Source organism: Mesitornis unicolor, unplaced genomic scaffold (genome assembly GCF_000695765.1).
Source record: "Mesitornis unicolor isolate BGI_N332 unplaced genomic scaffold, ASM69576v1 Scaffold54956, whole genome shotgun sequence".
Classification (NCBI taxonomy): domain Eukaryota; kingdom Metazoa; phylum Chordata; class Aves; order Mesitornithiformes; family Mesitornithidae; genus Mesitornis; species Mesitornis unicolor.
In genome coordinates, this window is record NW_010194073.1 from 1 (window position 1) to 18,929 (window position 18,929).

Sequence of the window (18,929 nt, forward strand, 5' to 3'; positions counted from 1 at the left end):
TCCTCCGCTCAGGAGCTCTTCGCCTCGGTAAAATAGTGTGATGTCCTAACATATAATTTTAAGGGATGATTCTTATGTCAAACATGTCCACTCATGTTGCTGACGACAACAACTAAAGCATAAATGAATATGTAAATGAAGGATATTGTTTCCCAGACTACAAGCAACCACTATTCATCTAACACATACCAAAACAGCAACGTGTGAAATGACTGTGTGTTTAGGTTTGCTGAATTTTTAATCCAGAAGTTGCAAAGGCAATGGACAAAATATTGGAATATATCAAGAGAAAAGGTTTATGACTGAGTAAACAGAAGCGTACGGTAAAGTATCATATACATTAATATTACTGTAATGATCTATTGCTACGTAGTACAGTATGTTACTATTAGACCGTAACTAACTGTGACGCAGCACTTCCTTCCTACAGCCTAAGAGTGGACTCTTACTATCAAGGTTGACGTGGAAGAGCAAGTTCTGCTTTCAACATTTTAAATAAACCAAAAAAACCCAACCAAAAATCCTCAACCCACCACACATGAAGAAAGCCCTCCTACCGACCTAAAACCACCAAAACCTAACAACATTTCTTCCCCAGACAATGAGAAGTATCACACACCTAAAAAACTATTTATGCCAATTTTTTTCAGCATGTGAATTATAATGTTCATTTGGTCAACTGTAGCCTAGTAGAGCTGGGGAGAAATTTTCCTACTTTGAAAAGTTTGAACAATCCAGATGTCTGAAAGCTGGAAGATCTAAAACCCAATGGATTTTCCTGAATGGGTCAATTAGACTTTCTCCACGTCTAATCTATCTCTCTATCTATCTAAAAGGAAATTGCAGCCTACACTTACAGATGGAAAAAAGTGAATAAATTACTTCCATTATAAATTTTCCAAATATTTTAACTATATTTTATCTCTGTTTCAAACACACTAATGAACAAAGAGGAGATATGAAAATGTCAGTATATGTATGACAATTCAATCACTAAAAATAACTTATTCAAATCAATATTATTTTTGTTATTTGACAACTCTGCCAGTATCCTTATAAATGAGTCTGCACTTATGTTTTCCACTAAAGTTGTGATTGCCATTATGTTCAAATACAAGCAGAGCACTACAAATATTGAAAGACATGCACAACTATAAAATAAATCAAAAAAACAAAACTAACATTCACATTGTATCCTCTGTACTTCAAATATAAAGAGTTTAATGCTATCCTATTGATTGCTTTATATTTTGCAAGCCTGTCCTTGAGAGACCAGTACCCATGACGTGTGAAGCAGGATGGACAGTGACTGCTATCCAAAGTTAGGAGCATGTTAATGCTAACGGTTGTTCTTTTTAAGCTGAATGATACTAAAGTAGAGCAAAGTCATATAAAGTAAAATCTATTTTCATCTGAAAAAAAAGCATAATTTCCCCTCTCAAAGAGCCACATGAACTATTACACAAACAGCATAATAAAGGAAATTAATTGCATACTTACTGCAGTAAAGCTCCAAGTGCTGCCTTACCAGTTTTGTAAGTATTTAGCAGTAATTCATCTGACAACAAACAGCCCTTCTCAATTCAGCGTCTAAATCAGTTCTCAAAACTTACCAGGTTTTCTCTTTCAATTCTTTGCTGCTCCTTTTGTCTGTTGAGGGCGCTGTGGGACAATTTAGCAGGCGGTAGGGCTGGCTTCTTCAGTGTGGTACTTCTTGGCTTTGTAGACTGTCGGGACAGTTCTTTCAGCAGTCTTTGGTTTTCCCGATCAATCAGTCTTACTTCTTCATTTGTGAAAGAATAATTTTTCCTTGTTGCTTTAGATGGCTGATCGATGGTCAGTTTTTGCTCTTTTTTCTCCAACTGTAGGAAAGCTTTAAAATGGCAAAAAGTAAAATACTCAGATTAAAAAAACAACAACAAAGCAAATACTAATCTTGCATTCTATTATTAGGATTTATTTACAGACCTGAAGAGCCAAGGTACATTTCACCTCCCCTCATCTGAATTCCAGATGTATGCATTTCAGAATTTTTCAGAGATGCTCAGTTGTCCTCAGTACACTGATTTTACACAAGTTTCACCACAAAAAATCAAGTTAATTTAGGCCTTAGTTAAAAGGCATCTGCTTCCTTCTCACTAGAAATCCCCCTCTTCCTGATTTACAACTGGTAATCCAGAGAAATCGAACACATGCAGTGAACATCCGAGCAATACAGGAGAATCAGCAATATGCACACAGACACTCCAGAAGCATTTGTGTGGAATACAGCTGTTATCTAGAAATCAGAATATAAATCAGCCTTATGTGCAGGGTCATTTCTTCTCCACGGTCAGTATTTTTGATCCTCCCTTTGACTCTGATCACCCCTGATCTCCACCTTTACCAGTGTGCTCGCCCAGCTTCTACATTGACACAATACGCTCAGACTTCCATCCTCAAATATTTTTACTTCAGTTACTATGGTACCAGCAATCAACATAGGCAATTACACGTATATGCTAGTGAAGCTACCCTTATACAGCACTAAGGGAACATTCAACATAATCATCATCACAGCGGTATCATTTGTGGCACCAATACAAGCATCAGAGGAGTTTTCCAAGCAACAGAAAACACAGCTTCAGGAAGCCAGGACTAGAAATAACTCACAGAACCAAGAAATAAACCATAAATTAGTATGCAAATGTTTGCATATGGAAAGAGATTTAAATTTTGCTCCAAAGGTGTCTAAAATATCTGTCTTAGCTGAGAGGCAGAACAGAAATGATGGTTCAGACAGAAAATTGACACTGGGGAATCGTGACTGAGAGACACAAAATGCATTTCCCTGAAATGAGTTTGTTGATCCTTTGTTCCTGAAGTGATCCTGCATCATGTTGGTGCAGGGATTGAAAAGAGAAAGATGAAAAGTACAATTTAGTGGATGGAGATAACTGAGTTCGCATATGTAACAAGAAAAATTACTGGGGCGTGGCAATTTAAAACAGTAAAAAACCCAACAAATAAAACCAGGATATGAGGTTTCACAACGAACAAAGATTTGCACACTTAAAAACATGCAGCAAGACAGACTTTCACAATTGCAGGATAAGATAATAACTGGAAAACTTCACTCGCAGCCAGGGCCAGTTATGTTTATTACAGTTCCACTGGAGCTTTGCTACTGACCTATTTCTAAGCCTTTGCTTTCTAAAGCTCTGCAGCAGATCTTCTGGCAACTGTTTTAAGAGCTTTGCTGTCATGGTATTACCTCAGCAAACCCCTGCATTATCTGTGGTACAGGAGAGGCGGTACCAGGTTAGATGAAACAGATTGTTGGAGCTGAGCCACAGATGAGGAAGCCTTACTCAAGCCATTCCCCATGCTCCTCCAATATCACAGTGCCTCTACAAGATACTCCTCACTCTCACGCCTAAAAGCTCCACACAAGCAAAACAACCATCTGAAGCAGAAAAAAAACAACCTCAAACTGCCACAAAACCAAACCAAAACCAGGCATGCAGTGATATTTCCTCAGCAAACACTACCACATTAGCAGTTTTTTGGCGAGGGATGTCTGAGGCAGCCTTTAATAGCTTAAAAACCTCAAAGAGTGATGGGCATGCTCTTACTCCAAAACAAAATCAAGTCTTTCTTGCAGTATCTCAACTGAGTTTATTCCAGAAGTGATGCAAGAAACTATTGTTACTGCCTTTGAGAAAGTTAGAAACAGTATCCAGAACTCAAATTCCAAAAAGTTAATGAATTTCAAAATTCCTCTGGAAATTAGTACCATCAGTATGCCACCCAATATGGGCACGAACTGCCCCCTAGGCAACTCTGTGAGGTTGTCCACATTGTCCACTCATTGGCAAATATTGTTTTAATTTGTCAAGAGAAGATGAAAATCGCCTCAAAACCAAGAAACAATGCAAAATACCGTGCCAGCCAAGAGGTTAATAAAGTGTAAGCGTCTTGAAAAGCATCTTTACAATTTACTAAGTTATTCTCAAGGGAAAATTAGTACAGCCATCAACAACACTTGAGGAGACAAACCTGAGATGAGACTCATCCGGATACATCTACAAGGGACAAAAAGAAATGCACAGAAAATAACTAGTGCCACACAATTCACATGGTAACATCAAGCTGCAGCATACTTCTCAACGAAAAGAAAGTATAACCTTATGGGAACATGCAAAACCAGCACTGCAGGACACAGTTGGAAGAAAGTAATTTAAACAACCATCTGAAGAAGATATTTATTATATATGACATTACATAATTGATAATTGTGTTATTACGAAGCTATGAAGTATAATTTCATCTTTTGCCTTGCATCCATAGCACCTCACAGGTTAAACAAGACTGCATGTCATATGCAAGAGTGGAAATCAAGTTGTGGCAAAGAACAGCTGTTCAACTGAAGTCCTGACCTAGCTTTATGGCACCAATGCTATTGGTGATGCAGCCTCTGAGAAGAGACACTTAAGCTTCTAAATAACCGTCAGTGCAAATTCCAAACGGTTCTCCTCTTCCTGTGAAAGGTGTGAACTTGTCAAATTCCATTTAAAGCAATGGCATTCTGAATGAGGACATTTTTAATTAGAAATACAGGTTTCATGCCTTCACTAGTACATGATTGTTTTAATTCTGGTAGCTGGCTATACTTTGGTGTAGGGTGTGCACTTGTACAATGCAGCTATGAACTATCCCCAGTAAACACAGATTAAAAGTGCTTTGAGACAAACAAGCATCAAGATAACTGCTCATCTTTTGACTTGCTCATTTTTCTGGAAAACTCCTGCCAGCTGTGATGAAAAAAAAATAAAACCAGAGCAATGACACTGAACACCCTTCCCCCTCCCCTCAATGCTGGTCAGTAAACACTTCTAGAAGCAATGATTCAGGGAGCCTTGCAGCGACTGCTACATATGGGGCTCAACAAGCATTGTGTTACTCCAGACAGAAAAGACTCCAGCCCACTTTCTTCAGTCTGCTGTTCATTCTTAGCCTCATCGCTATTTATTATTTATACTTACTTAAAAGTAGAAACTGACCTTACTACTGCCAACAGCTTTCTGACAACTCTTGACCTTAAGGGCTTGTTAACAGTGATAATGCCCAATTTATCACAACTCAAAAGAAACGTATTAATAAAGCGAAAGAATTAAGATCACCATGAAGATTCTGCTGTGAAGTTATTCAGTGAAGCCTGAGCAGAAGACTGCCAAAAATCAGTAACTAATCCCTTGATATGCTGTTGAATTACAGAAGACTCATTAATTTTGCACCGAAAGTTCAGACCCATACACGTGCAGCAGCAAGTTTTCTTCAAGGGGATGGGGTGAAAAGATCAACCTAAAACTCACTAGTTCCGCACTAGTTCCCCAACTGATGTTTTTATAGTTAGCCTTCCGTATGACCTAAGGAAAACCACATTTGAAACTGCACAAGTAGCTCTTTGCAGCAACACTGCTACAATACAGCAAAGCATTGGATCAGATAACACATTAAAAGTAGTTAGTTTGTTGTTCAAGCTGATATATAAATAAATTTGAGTTGTGTTTTACTTAGTTAATGTCTATGTTAAGGAAGATTTAAGTTGCAAATGCCACTTTTAAAACAAACTGTAACCAACTGAAGACAATCCATAGATAACCTTTTTCTAAACCACTGCAAATGCAACATTGATCTCCTTAGGAGCTGTGCGACAGGAGAGTTTAAAGTTCAGTAGAAAAAAAGACAAGCAACAGAATGCAAACTGTGTCACCTAGTGAAAGAGGATCGCTAATCAGCAGTTCTAAATGTTACTGCGTATTTCAAGTACATAGTGTTACATAACTCAAACATTTGAGTTTCCAAATTATTTCAACGATTTATTCAACAACGCACCCATACTCCTCTTTAATCACAATGCAGAAGGGTTTGTATGGTTTATCTGACTATTTTTGCAGTGGCAAGTGACAACATGAGGCAACACTACAGTTTAAGGTTCTAAAGAATTTGTAAGTCTTGGAACAATTAAATATGATTACCCGTAGCTTCATACCCTACCAGTAGGTAATGAGCAATTTAACTAAATCCCTACTTATCACTTCATTATCAGCCAGACCATAGATCACTGATTTGTGGGAGGGGGATACACACACATTTGCATAAAGACCTGCACAGTGTGTACTTCTACTGCTCATTTACTGGTAAGCAGGAAAAGAAAATTCTCTGGCATTCACAGGATTTCTATGAAAGCTGGTTTCCATGGAGAGACACCTGACTTTCTTTTAAGCAATAAACAAGCTGTTTATTGCTTTCAATTTGTAACCATTGAAATGACCTTGCAGAGTGAGAAAGGTCAAACCTTATATAAAATACAAATAATAATTAGCAAGTCAAATGCATTAGGACAGAATGATACAGCTGTCTTAATGGCATTAAGGCTAAAATTAAAATCATGCATTTTTCAGTGTATCTGTTGCAATCCCAGTAGAGGAAAATGCATTAAGTTGCTTCAATGCTTCCACTTTTGAGTTTGCCTGGCATTTTGCTTTACACTGCTCCGCTACCACATCTATAAAGCATTCGGAAAATACAAAAGGATTAAATCAGAGTTCTTCATCAATGGCTAATAGTTTCAACCTAAAACTATTTCCCTCTAGTACCTCTAAACAGATATTTCCTAGAATATCCATTGTTTCATGTCACAAAACTCTTTAAAAAGGATTTTGGAGAATTTGTGATTTGATGGTTTATTAAGGAGAATGTGCATTTCAAGTATAAATTCTCCTCTTGAAAAATTTATGCTTAACTAGGGCTGCCAGCTATTTCTTGATATCATGAGAAAGACAACAGATACATTATAGGTGCAGAATTCCCCCCCAGATTAAGTATTTTCTTAAGGATGTTAGGAAACTCTAGATCTCTTTACAATCTTTAAGATTTTCTATCTGTTTTCAAGCTCTAAATGTAAGAATAAGCTAATAATTACTCTTCCACCTCAACATCAGTTACTAGACCTGTGAAAAAATATGCATATGTATATATATACACACACACATATAATAAGTTCAAACTATGAACACACGAACTAAACAAAACTTAGTGAAAAAGCTATACATGTTTAGTTCAACTGTAGAGTATGGGTGTTTAGGTATATATTTAAGAGTCTACTTTATATATATTTTACCAGTTATTCTACAAATACAGTAGTTCAGCATGAATGAGCACACAGGTAACATATCCCTAAGAGGAGAAATTTCAGTAATAAAAAAAAACCCAAAACTTAATCCAAAAAACTTCTATTTCACAAGTGACAAATTATAGCAAAAAAAAAAAGTTAAGGCAAATGCTACATGCTCACATTTGAAGCTGCTACTTAGTTTTGTACAATAGCTTTTATTAAAAAACATACAGAGCTTTTACTGTCATAATAATCACAACATTTATATCGCAGTGCTTTTCACCATGTAAGCGCTAACTATTTTGTATAGAAAACCGAAGGCACAGAAGAGGCAGGAAGACTTATCAGAGAGCAAATAGGTCAGTGAGAGCTTCAAGGATACAATTCCGGTCTTCAGTCTGTGGCCCATTATCCTACTTACCCCATCACACCACCTCCTCAAGTTAATAATAGCTAATACCACAGATTTACAGACTAATTCTCACAGATACTGCTGTAAAATAAGCAGGTATCAACCCCATTTTACTGAGAAAAAAAACACAAAGTGCTAAAATCTTCAGCACTATGCATACCTTGTGCAATCCCATTACTACTGTATTGATAGACAGCAAATGCAGATAAAGACATAGGCAGCATTTTTAGCATACAACTCTGTGTTCTGAACTACAGAAATCAAGAGACTTATTTAAAGACAGAGAGCAAGTCTGTAGCATAATGGGATGGAAACAGGTGAGTGCTTTAATTCACACACATATGCTTAACCCATCTCTTCATCTGCATAACCTCAACTAAAATTATTTGGGACACTGAATCAAGGCATAGAATTAAGCAAAACAACATCGGGGAAAAAAATATCAAATTTTTATTCCCAGCTTTCCAAATCAATTTTTGATAATCTATTTCTTTGCATTGGTGTATTTAATTCTCTTTTTGTGTTCAGATTACTCAAGAGTACAGCAGAGGAGATAACTCTAACATTCATTATTATGAGTTTTGAATATTGCTCTGAGTTAGTTATTATTTTAATTTTCTGAAAGATCTTTAAGCTTTAGAGCAAAGTAGAAATAGCATTGACTCACAAAAGAATTACATACAAAAATCTGTATAACATCATGAAACAACTGAAGGATTGTATTCTGACCTGAAAAAAATTATAATTACACTTGTATTTTTTGCCGCACAGGTAGTAAAAAAAAAAAAAAAAAAGATAAAGAGTGAGAAGAGGTCTATAAAATATAAACCCTACTAAGCTTGAGTAACTGAAACTGTGAGTACCTGTGTTCTTGGCCACACTGATAACATATTTAAATTCCTGAGTAGTGTGGCTGTTTGACTCCACAGTGCTGCCATAGTCCTTATAGTCATATAACGTAACGACAACAGCTACAGGACATCAGTCATTGTAACAAAATAATAGAAGTCTATGTTTAGGAGGCTTACACGTCTCTAAAAATGAGAGGATTCAAGTGTCATATATTTAGCATTTATAAACATTGGAAATAAGCATGGCACCCAAACAGAACAGAAGTAAAACCACTACCAAGAACAATTAATTCAGCAGTTCACAGCTACCAAACCAGATAAACCCAAGAATTTTTATGCACATTGCGGGGATAATTAATAAGTTATCACTAAGTCCAGTAACCTGAACAACATGATGCAGGTGGACCTCGATTATAACATGACCCAGGCTCGTTTTAGTACTCCAGGCTGCGCAGCCACAGGGCTTCAGTACGAGTGGAGAGGCTCTGCTCCTCAGGGAGGGTGTTGCAGAGAGGTGCTCCCTCCACCTCAACTCCAAGCCTCTCTGAACTGAGCACCTGACACTGCCATGGGACTGATTTGGAAACAAGCAACAGAGATCAATCCAAGAAGTCCCAAGTTCACCCTGCACCACCTCTGCTTTCACTGTGGCCTGCCGTTTCTAGCGGTAGCATTCCCACTGCTGGAACACTGAGTGCGCACCCCAAGCCATAACACGGCAGCTTACAGACACCAAGGCTCCGCCATGACTTCACTGCATACATTTATCTGTCTTTTTTCATGCTCAAGAGTGCTCTGCTTTCACATGCCCCTCCATCAGTGTGTAGGCAAAACCATGCCAATACAGCCATACAACCTGCAGGTTCTGGAAACTGCACATTTTACTGTACTTCTTTTCCCTTTGAAAGGGGTCTGGACTCCCATCTAATAAATGCCAATATAAGGACTACATTCCCATGCTTTATTTGCCTTTGACAACATTTGCCTCTCCCATTTTCAAGCACAATCTTTTCTTTGCCCCAGCTACTGTTACCAAGTAGATTTGCGCCATTTTGGCTAAAACTAGTTCAGTTACTTTCCATATGGCAAACAGAGGCTGGACAGCAAGCTGCAGTACCTGGTAATGCTCACTTCAGTAACAGCACATATAAAATGACAACTTTCAGATGGAGTAACTAAGTGTTATCATGCATCTTCATCGATCTCTTGTTCAGAGCTCTAGCCACTGAAGAATATTTTTAGAATCTGCAATAAAGCTGCACAGCAATACTCACCTACAAAGCATTCAAAGCGCAATATACAGCATAGAGACTATGAGATTTCCAACTAAAATTGTTATTTGTGAGATTATTCACAGTATCATAACTTAAAATGTGGCTTCTATCAAGACCAAGAATAGCTTTAGAAGTAAGGACACAACAAATTTTTCAAATCTAAATATGATTTTTCAAATGCTTATAAAAATGAATAGTTTGCAATATGAGTACAAATACGTATCAATGACATGTAATATAGAGGAAAAACTCAGCTCATTTTTAATTTAATTGCAACATTTTTTCTAAATGCTTCAAATTAATTCTAAGATACATCAACGACCTCACTGCTTAATAACCACACTTGTTCCAGTCCAAAACTCATTCTTTTAATATGATGCACTTTTAACAGATTTCTTTCCTTCCTTTGTTCTCATGATTCTTTTTAAGATCAGAGATTGCAGTGATTCCAAATGTTCACGCTGCCAATGCGTAGAACTGTACAAAATGCACAGCCCCTAGAAACAACACAGTGACAGATCACACTGAAGTTCTGCAAGTTTCTGAGGACCTTGGGCAATTAAACTTGCATAACTGCTGTAAATGCTTATGCCCAGATATATTACATGCATATTTGACAAAAAATTTAAATGCTTCATTGGTATAGATTACTAGAAGAGTATTACACTTTAAAACCAAACTTAAGACATCCTGATGATCATTTAACAACTCTTTCATGCACTGAGGTCTGGCATTATACTGTTCTTACTCAAAGCAGTGTTTATGCCTATGCAGTTCTGATGAACATGTCATGCAGACTTGCGAAGGGGGAACGATTTGCACTTTTTGTTTTTTTTTTTAAGTATGTATAGAAAAACCTGGAAGCAATAAGATTAACTCCTGCTTTCCCAGACCAGTTACTTTCCACCATTAATAATCCTACCTCATTTAAACTCTAAAATACGCAAAGTAATTAAGCTATGTTGCACGTGCCAATTTAGAGAGGCACTTGGGAGTAATATGCATGTTAATCAGGAACACTGGCTGCCAGACTATATGAATTCTGCTTCTTAATACTCAATCTTTATTACTGTTATTTAAAATTGTTTTTCAGTTTTGGGAAAAAACTGCCCCCCTCCTAACAGAGATCCATCTCTGAGAATACTTATTCTGAGCTATAATACCCATTTGTTTTAGGGATGAGATGAATCCTTCCATAATCACTAGTTATTAAATACCTTCTTGCCACCGGAGGACAAATAAAGATGTAGGGCATCATAATTTCAATTGCTTAGCAACAACTCTTCTAATGACATATTTTGACAAGTGGTTGGAGTCTTTTCTAGTATGCAAGAGTTCCTGGAGCACAAGGACTGTCAGCAATGAGATTCAGCTCTACCTTTCTTGATTGCTAGCTCTGCTTTTCTTACCAACAATTTCCAATTGTTGTTTTTTCTTACCAAAAAATTTCCATACAAGTAAAGTCCTCATTTCTACTCACGGGAAAATTAAAAGATGCATACAACGTATTTTGAATTCTTACTTACTGTAGGCTTACTCTGGCAAGGTACAAAGCGAAGAAAGATGACACATGCAAGTTTAGTCATGCCATATCTACTGCAATACAGCAAACCTGGCTGAGATGTACCCAATGTAGACACTGAGCAGCTTTCCTCACCTGAGATCCACAGATTTCTTGAGCCAAGCCTCCTATTTTATAGGTTTTACTCCTGAAAACTCTGGGCCATGAAAACAAGCACAAAAGCACTATGTAGACCTTAAAATACGGATTTGAGATAATCCACTGCATTCTCACCCCATACAATGAAGTTTTGCAATAAATGCAGTGAAAGAGATACCAAGTTATCTCTCTGAGACTTCATTATTAAAATTTACTACATCTACTGGCAAGAAGCAACCACTCAAGGTTTAGTACAGATTATCTGTTGTCTTACTCAACTTCATGGTGTTTTAGAAGGCAGATGCTTAGTTCAGAAAAAGAATTTCAAACAACTCTGTTTCAAAGAGGTAACAGAAGTTCAAATATATGAATATGCAATGCAGTTTTGGATGGCCTTTCAATTTTGAAGGTCAATATGCCAGCATTTTATCAGAAAGGCTGGTGTTTTAATTTAGACTTTAAATTGTGGCACAGCCCAGTAAACCTTGATTTCTCAAAATACATGTGCAAATTTATTATTCAGTTTGTTAATATACCAAATCTTATTCAACAATTCACCCCATCTGTGTATCATACTTCTAGGTATACGCACATACCAACACATGCTCATACACAAGCTGCTTCTTTCCACTGCAGAATCACCACTATTTACATAAGTAAGAATTCAAAGCATTAGATCAACACAGCTTAATCACAAACCAGTTCTTAAAACACATGTGGCACATTAAAACCTCAATATCTTCTATTAGAAACCAATTGTTCTCAACAAAGTACCGATGTCATATTTTGTAAAGAGAAAATTTAGAAGTCACCTTTCAAAAGCTGATTCAGATCCATGGCATCATGCAGGACTTTTCGATTATATCTGCGATCAAACTCAGAATCTAATGAAAAAAATACAGATATAAGATTGGAATTCCCAGCCATGCAGGTTTTACAACTTTTATTTTGTACTTAAATGCTTCAAAATTACCATATAATTCTTGGTTCACATTTTCCTGTCTTTTCACTTTTAGTTTCTTATCATTTGATGCTGCAAGTTCAAAAGACTGGATAGGACTGATGTCCGGAGTTGACAGAGGTGTGACATCTGTCACTGTGTCTTCAGACTCCTCCAAGTAGTCCCCAAGCTTTGGTTTTCCTTCTGCTAATTTAATTGCTGACTTGAATTTTGGAGACAGAAGAGCATTCCTTTTTGAGGAAGAATGAGATGAATCCGATAAAGAGCTATCAGAATCCGTATCAGAACAATCTGTATCTGAGCTTGAGGATGAGGACGAGGAGGAAGAGGAAGAGGAAGAGGAGGAGGAGCTGATATTAGTATATTTTTTGCTAGCCTTTTTTACGTTGTTTGACTGCTTAGCTGACTTTGGCCTAACCTTCTGGTTTTTGCCATCGTCACTACTATCTTCTTCATCTGTGTAATAATCTTCTTCACCTTCTTTAACTATTTTGGGGATTCCAGCAGGAACATTCTCCTGTGCTCCCCTGCTTGCTGCAGATGTCACTCCAGATGTACCTGCATTCTCCACAACTGGAGAAAGCGATGCATCTTCAAGATGATCTGCACCACTTTCTAGGGACTGATCCTTCTGCAAATCTTTCTGCTTTTCTTCACTTTCCTCCTCACAACACTTCGCATCTTTTGAATTAGAAACCAAATCAGGGTCTGCAAGAGCTGTGTCTGTACTTCCTTTCTCTATACATTCACCTTTTTCTTCAGCTTTCTTTTTATCTTCCTCGAAATCACTGTCAAAGAAAGCATGATCCACTTCACCATCTGATACATCTTCAAACAGGTCCATACTGCTGCCTGCAACCATCAGAAAACGTTTCCAAAAGTTAGCATATAAACAGATCCAAGTACTCTTTTAGTATAACAGTTTTGTTATTTAATCTTTTAGCTCTAGGAATATATAATTCTGCAATTAATTATGTTATGTTGCTAGGGACAACTGCCTAGTGAATTCTAGAATGAAATTTAGTGCCATTTTATTGTACATAGCTTACACATTAAACTGAAAAGCTTTACTTCAAGCTATCAAAAACCACCACAATTTCAAAACTTTGACTCCTACGGAATTAGTCAAACATTGCTAGTGGCTAAAGAGCATCAAATAAATTGCAATTGAAGTGTCTTATTTTGTTCCTTTAAACTAGAGCCGTTTTAAGCTAGAGCCACTAATGAGCTATCATTAGTTTGGATTTTACATCAAAAACCTTATTTGTACTTGGTGGTCACTATCTTGACTGACACAGCCTGACAAACTGCAGACTTTCAGCACTTAAAGTAGGAGCAAGTTCAATTTACATCAAAAGCTCCATGGCTCTATAGGTTACATTGCAATAGATGCAGGATGTGTCAGAGTTAATGTCTTAGTTTGGATCAGGAGCCTGCTCTTCTGGACAGTCCTCTGTAACTCAAACTACACAGTATTCAGTGAGTACATTTGATTCTTTCAGATGAAAATAACCTTTGAAGCGTGCTCCAGACATGAAACCAGTGCACTTAAACCAGCAGTCACCTTTCAGTCCATGGGACCAGATTATGGCTAGCCCATTTATGTATTGTGTGGCTATCACGTCCTCAACAGTTATACTCTACAAATCTGCTCCTACTGTGCCACACTTCCTGCAGAAATAAGTGGTGTTAGATCCTATGAATGTGGCGGGGGGTGTGAAAGTCTCCACTCGTTAGTAGGATATAACACAGACTTAAAATAAAACAAAATAAAAACCAAAACCCAACACCCCACAAAAAAACAAAATTAGACACTGTAAAAGACTGCTGCTTCCCCCTAGCCAGCAGTACTTTTCTCCTACTATTTACAACAGATTCTATGCAAATTTTATAAGCTGCAATCAATAAATAAGAAACATTCTTTAGAGCCAAGGAAACAAAAAGCAAAGACAGTGGAAGTAACTGTACAAGGCAGGCAAACCAGAATATTTTACAGGATGGATTAAACCACATACAGTCTGTTGCCATGGCAAACAAAGGTGAAAAAGGAATTCCTAAACTTGCTTTGAAACTGCAAGACTGTTCCCAAGAAAGCTTCTAGCTAAAATGACTTCAAAATACAGAATTGGTAAAGGTCTGTGTCACTCAGTTATCTTGCTACTTCTCAAATAACTCAGTGTGAGAGGAATTTGAAATATGCACCCCAAATACAAAAAGCACATCATAAACTTTAAAAGCAGATGATGTGGAATCTCCTGTGGTTTTAAGATTCACAAAGCCAAAGAACTGAAAAGAGGCTTAATAAGGTTAGCTGCTGTATAAAGCTGAAAATGCTATTGAACAATAGAAACAAACGCTTCAAAGCATCGAGCTCCTTCAAGGGCAACAGAACAAATAGAACACCTGGGAACTCTTAATTTGAAATGCTACATGGAATTTGGAAATCTTCATATTTGTGTCAGCTCTTGAGATCCCTGGATTCAGGCACCTTGCATAGTCTGCAATACCCAACTGTCATGGGAATTCTTGGAAGTTTTCCTAGAGCAGCTTCCTAAAAGAATAATGCATTTTAATGTATGAAAACATGCAACATTAAAAAAAAAATCAGGAGAATAATACATTATGTACATTTAATTTTCTACCTCATGCAACCTAAACCAGAAGGGAACCAAGCAGAATTTTGTGGCATTACCTGTTGACTACAGATCATGAATTATTTACTTAGCAAGTACAACTTGGGCAAAGTCAGTTCTATGAAGAAAATGAGTATAGGAAATACAGTGTTAAAATTAAAACCTTTCTTCTCCATGGTGCAAGGTTTTTCTTACTCGAGGCACTAGCATCTAATCAATCTGTAGCTTCAGATAGATTATGACTGACTGGTAAAAGTAGGCATATGGGGTATTTCATTTGTCTCAAACACATGGATTTGATACATCATTAGCACCGTTATGAGAGCATAAAGGGGATAAGGCAAAAACTAGGTTTGCAGGTGGATGCAGATCAACTAGTATAGATTGAAATACAAAATTTCACCGAGTATAATACACACATCCATATATTTTTAGTTTATGTAATGCTACTCCCACAAAGAAGCCTAAACTAACAGTATCTCACAGACTATAATATGTGGTCATGCCACAGCTCCTCAGATACCTCTTTTCTGAATGCAATCTCTTAAGTGACAATGGGATTTAACTCAAGCCAGTGGCAAAAGGGCAGAGTAAAGGTGGCAAAAGGTGCCAAAAGATAACAAGGAGCCTGTGCACTCCTCTCCACCATTAGCAGCAGCCAAGGAGCGCACATCATCTCACTCCGCAGGATATAGGAACAGCTTTCAATCCCTTCTCCTATAAACACCAAGCTTGACCCATTTAAGATCAGAAAGCATGGCCAAGCAGCCAAGGCAAACATGCGGTCTGGTTGTCAGGGCAGTAGGGATGCACACTTTCTCCTCAAGAGGTTGATGCAGCGAGCATCTGACTGCCTAAGAGACTGCATCCATGTCCTCGCCACTGCCAGACCAAAGACCTCTCAGCTCCTGCACAGGCCAACGTCTGTCTGCTGCCACACTGCCCAAAGGACAAGCAGCATTTTGACATCCTCTTCCACATTAAGGGAAGATCAAGAGCTTATTCACACTAAATGTATCACGCGTTTTTAACCTGCCAACTGCAAACCTGTCAACTACAGCAACACCTGAAATATTTGTGTAGGTAATGCCTAATAGCAGACCTTCAGGCATGGCTGCAATATGAAGTATCTCATACAAAGGTAGGATAGTACATAAAAAGCAATATAGTGAAGATATAGCTTTAGATATGGTTTTGTGTTTGAACATATATGGCCTTTTGATAATATTTTCTGAATTTTTAGAAACTAACACTTATGAAGTACATTAAGTACCTAGTGAATGATTCAAGGTATTTTAACCTTAGTTAATATGCTTAAAGTGACCCAATCAATCTTTCAGTTCTTTAAATGCAGACCATCTGAAATACATGCCTCAGAGAGTACTGAAATAGATCACATAAAAAACCCCAGCCCTCAACATTAAAATACAACCAGTGATCAACTTTCTTTTCTTTTAAGCATTGTACTCTCATAATCGAGGAAGGGGATAGTTCATATAGAGAGGAAAGCTGTTCTTTTTCTAAGTGTTAAGATACAAATTCCTAGCATGCAGAAGTATCCAAGGCAAGCTTTTCCCAGCCCATGCAATTAGCGGTCCCACTGAAGGCACCTCTCCTTTCAGCTGCAAATTTCTACCTCTTCATATAGAGACCCACCCTTCCCATCTCAGCAAGGAGAAACAAGTGTTTGAGAGCTAAGGGGCTGGAAGGTTAACTAATGTCTTAATTAAAAGGTTTACACTATCAATGGCAGGTTTTCTTTAGGACATTCCAAAATCCTCTGACTCTATTTACTCACTATTGCCCCTCTGTCAGGCATCCCACCCCTTAAACCTGCTGACTGCTAAATCATCTCTTTGTATGGTGAACCTGGGAGAGGGTGAAAATACTAAACATATTATCTGACTAACATTTTCAAAACCAACAATAATTAAACACATAACCATGTAAAAATACACTAGTTCAAACCCCACCCCCCCTTTCTCCCTCCCTTCCTCATTTTTGGCTGAGGCTTAAATGGAAAAAAAAAATACCCCAAACAAAAAAAAAACCCAAAAAGACAGATTTGAAAGTGTGTAGAAGAGACCAATAAAAATTTTGAAACAATTAGAAAAGTCAAATTTCTAAGGGTTTATCTAGTGAAGGTGAAACAGAGGGAAGCACAGGGAAACGTAAGTCTTAAAACCTGTAAAAGAGACTAAACCAAACCTTAGTCTGTTCTCAGATACAACCAGCAGTGGTAAAGATCAACTAGTGCAGCTGCTTCCAGCCATGAGACAAACCACGCACACCCAGGCTTACCTACCTCTTCTTTAATGAAAGCTTTCACTTTTTCTTCTAAGAAACAGAAACGCAAGCAAAGGAGGAAATACACTCCTCAGGAAACTATTTCTCTTGAGGGAAAACGCCATGAATGAAACCATCATCCTGCTGAGTAGATACACTAATTTTCCAGGCTCTGAGCGCAATACCTGCTACAGCTGCTCTGCACACCATATGCTTTCCAGATGTGGGTACCAATTTCCCCAGTCCAAACCATTACTGGTTCATAACCAATCTACAAAACACAAGGCCTCAACCCCAGCTCAGAATAAACTCCAATACTAAAATCTGTCCAAGCTCTGCTCCTCCACAGTTATACATCCTGCACCGAACCTGCTCCTACACCCTGAGATGGAAGGGCTGGTTGAGGCATAGTCAAGTTACTCTGCAAAACACCACAAAGCAGATGGGAGCTGAAATTATAATAATGGAAAAATTGAGGTCGGAAGGGATCCTCTGGACGTTATTCAGTCCACTTTCCTGCTCAAAGCAGGGTAAGCTTCAAAGTTGGATCTAGTTTTGCTCAGGACCTTGTCCAACCAAGTTTTCAACAACTCCAAGGACGAGCACTTCACGTCCTACATGGGCATCTGCTCCAGTGCTTAACGACCCTCACTGTGAATTTTTATTTTTAATCAGAATTTTGCATGTCCCATCTTGCAACTATTAGCTTCTATCCTTTCATGGTGAACCTCCAAGAAAAATCAGGCTCTGACCAGTTACAGGTAACCGTGTTGCTGATCAACCACCCATACATAACTATGTGGGGGTGAATCCCTTTGCTCAGATTACAACCTACATGTAAATACTTCCCGTCAATTCATGACACAAAAGCAAAGATTTTTTTCCCTGTATGCTGTAAAAGACAGTTTAGTAACTCTCAAACTGTCTCAAACAGAGGTAGGCCCCACTGAAGATGCTCCAAAGTTCTTTGGAGTCCTTTTAAAAGAATTCCAACAGAAAGCCCTGAGTCTCCAGGCTATTTCAAGCAAGGATACAGTTCAGTAAATGTTCCAGGACTTTCTAGTGCCCAGAGTCAATTGCTATCAACTGTTAGAGCAAATGAAAACACATGACCACTAGAAAGCCCTAAATGACCACAGAGCAAAGGTTTTCAAGTTAACTTTCAAGGGGCGGAGAGGGAAATAATATATTTTAAAAAATCCTCTGAGTTAAATATAAGCCATTCCCCTACTGTGAAAAGCTGTAATACACACTGAGAAGCTTGGATCTGTAGCTCCAGGACTTCACTCCTACACACACACTAAATGTTTGTGCTTTACTGAAGGCCACCTTGTGACCTCATATGCAGAAAGGCTCAGTCAGAGACTACGGAGGTTAAATGATGGGAGTGATGATGCCCTGTCTAAATACTCACTGCTGAAAATCCCAAGGAAATGACCAGCAAACCCCTCAGAGTCAGAGGGAACAGAAGCGGCTTACAATCACAATTAAAAATAAAGACAATGAATCATAGGTTGTTTGATTAAAGTATCACCGGCTCCTGGAAGGATTTCCATCATACGGCCTTCCATCTCTACAAGTGAAAGTGATGCCACACACATCAACGTCCCATGGGCCTACTGCCATACCCTGTTTCTCACTACCTGGAAGAGTCCCACCTCCGGCTATCTCAGGGATCAAAAGGCAGCAAGAT

General features: G+C 38.0%; 1 protein-coding gene across 1 annotated transcript; it reads right to left on the bottom strand.

Annotated features, from left to right (window-relative positions):
* Positions 1-1,613: 1,613 nt before the first annotated feature.
* On the bottom strand, positions 1,614-13,161 carry CFAP97 (cilia and flagella associated protein 97; the record flags this gene model as incomplete). Its single annotated transcript, XM_010187653.1, has 3 exons — positions 12,330-13,161; positions 12,169-12,240; positions 1,614-1,873 (listed from the first exon to the last, which is right to left on the bottom strand). Coding segments are annotated over exons 1-3 (1,164 nt in total), but the record flags the coding sequence as incomplete, so codon positions are not given.
* Positions 13,162-18,929: the final 5,768 nt, after the last annotated feature.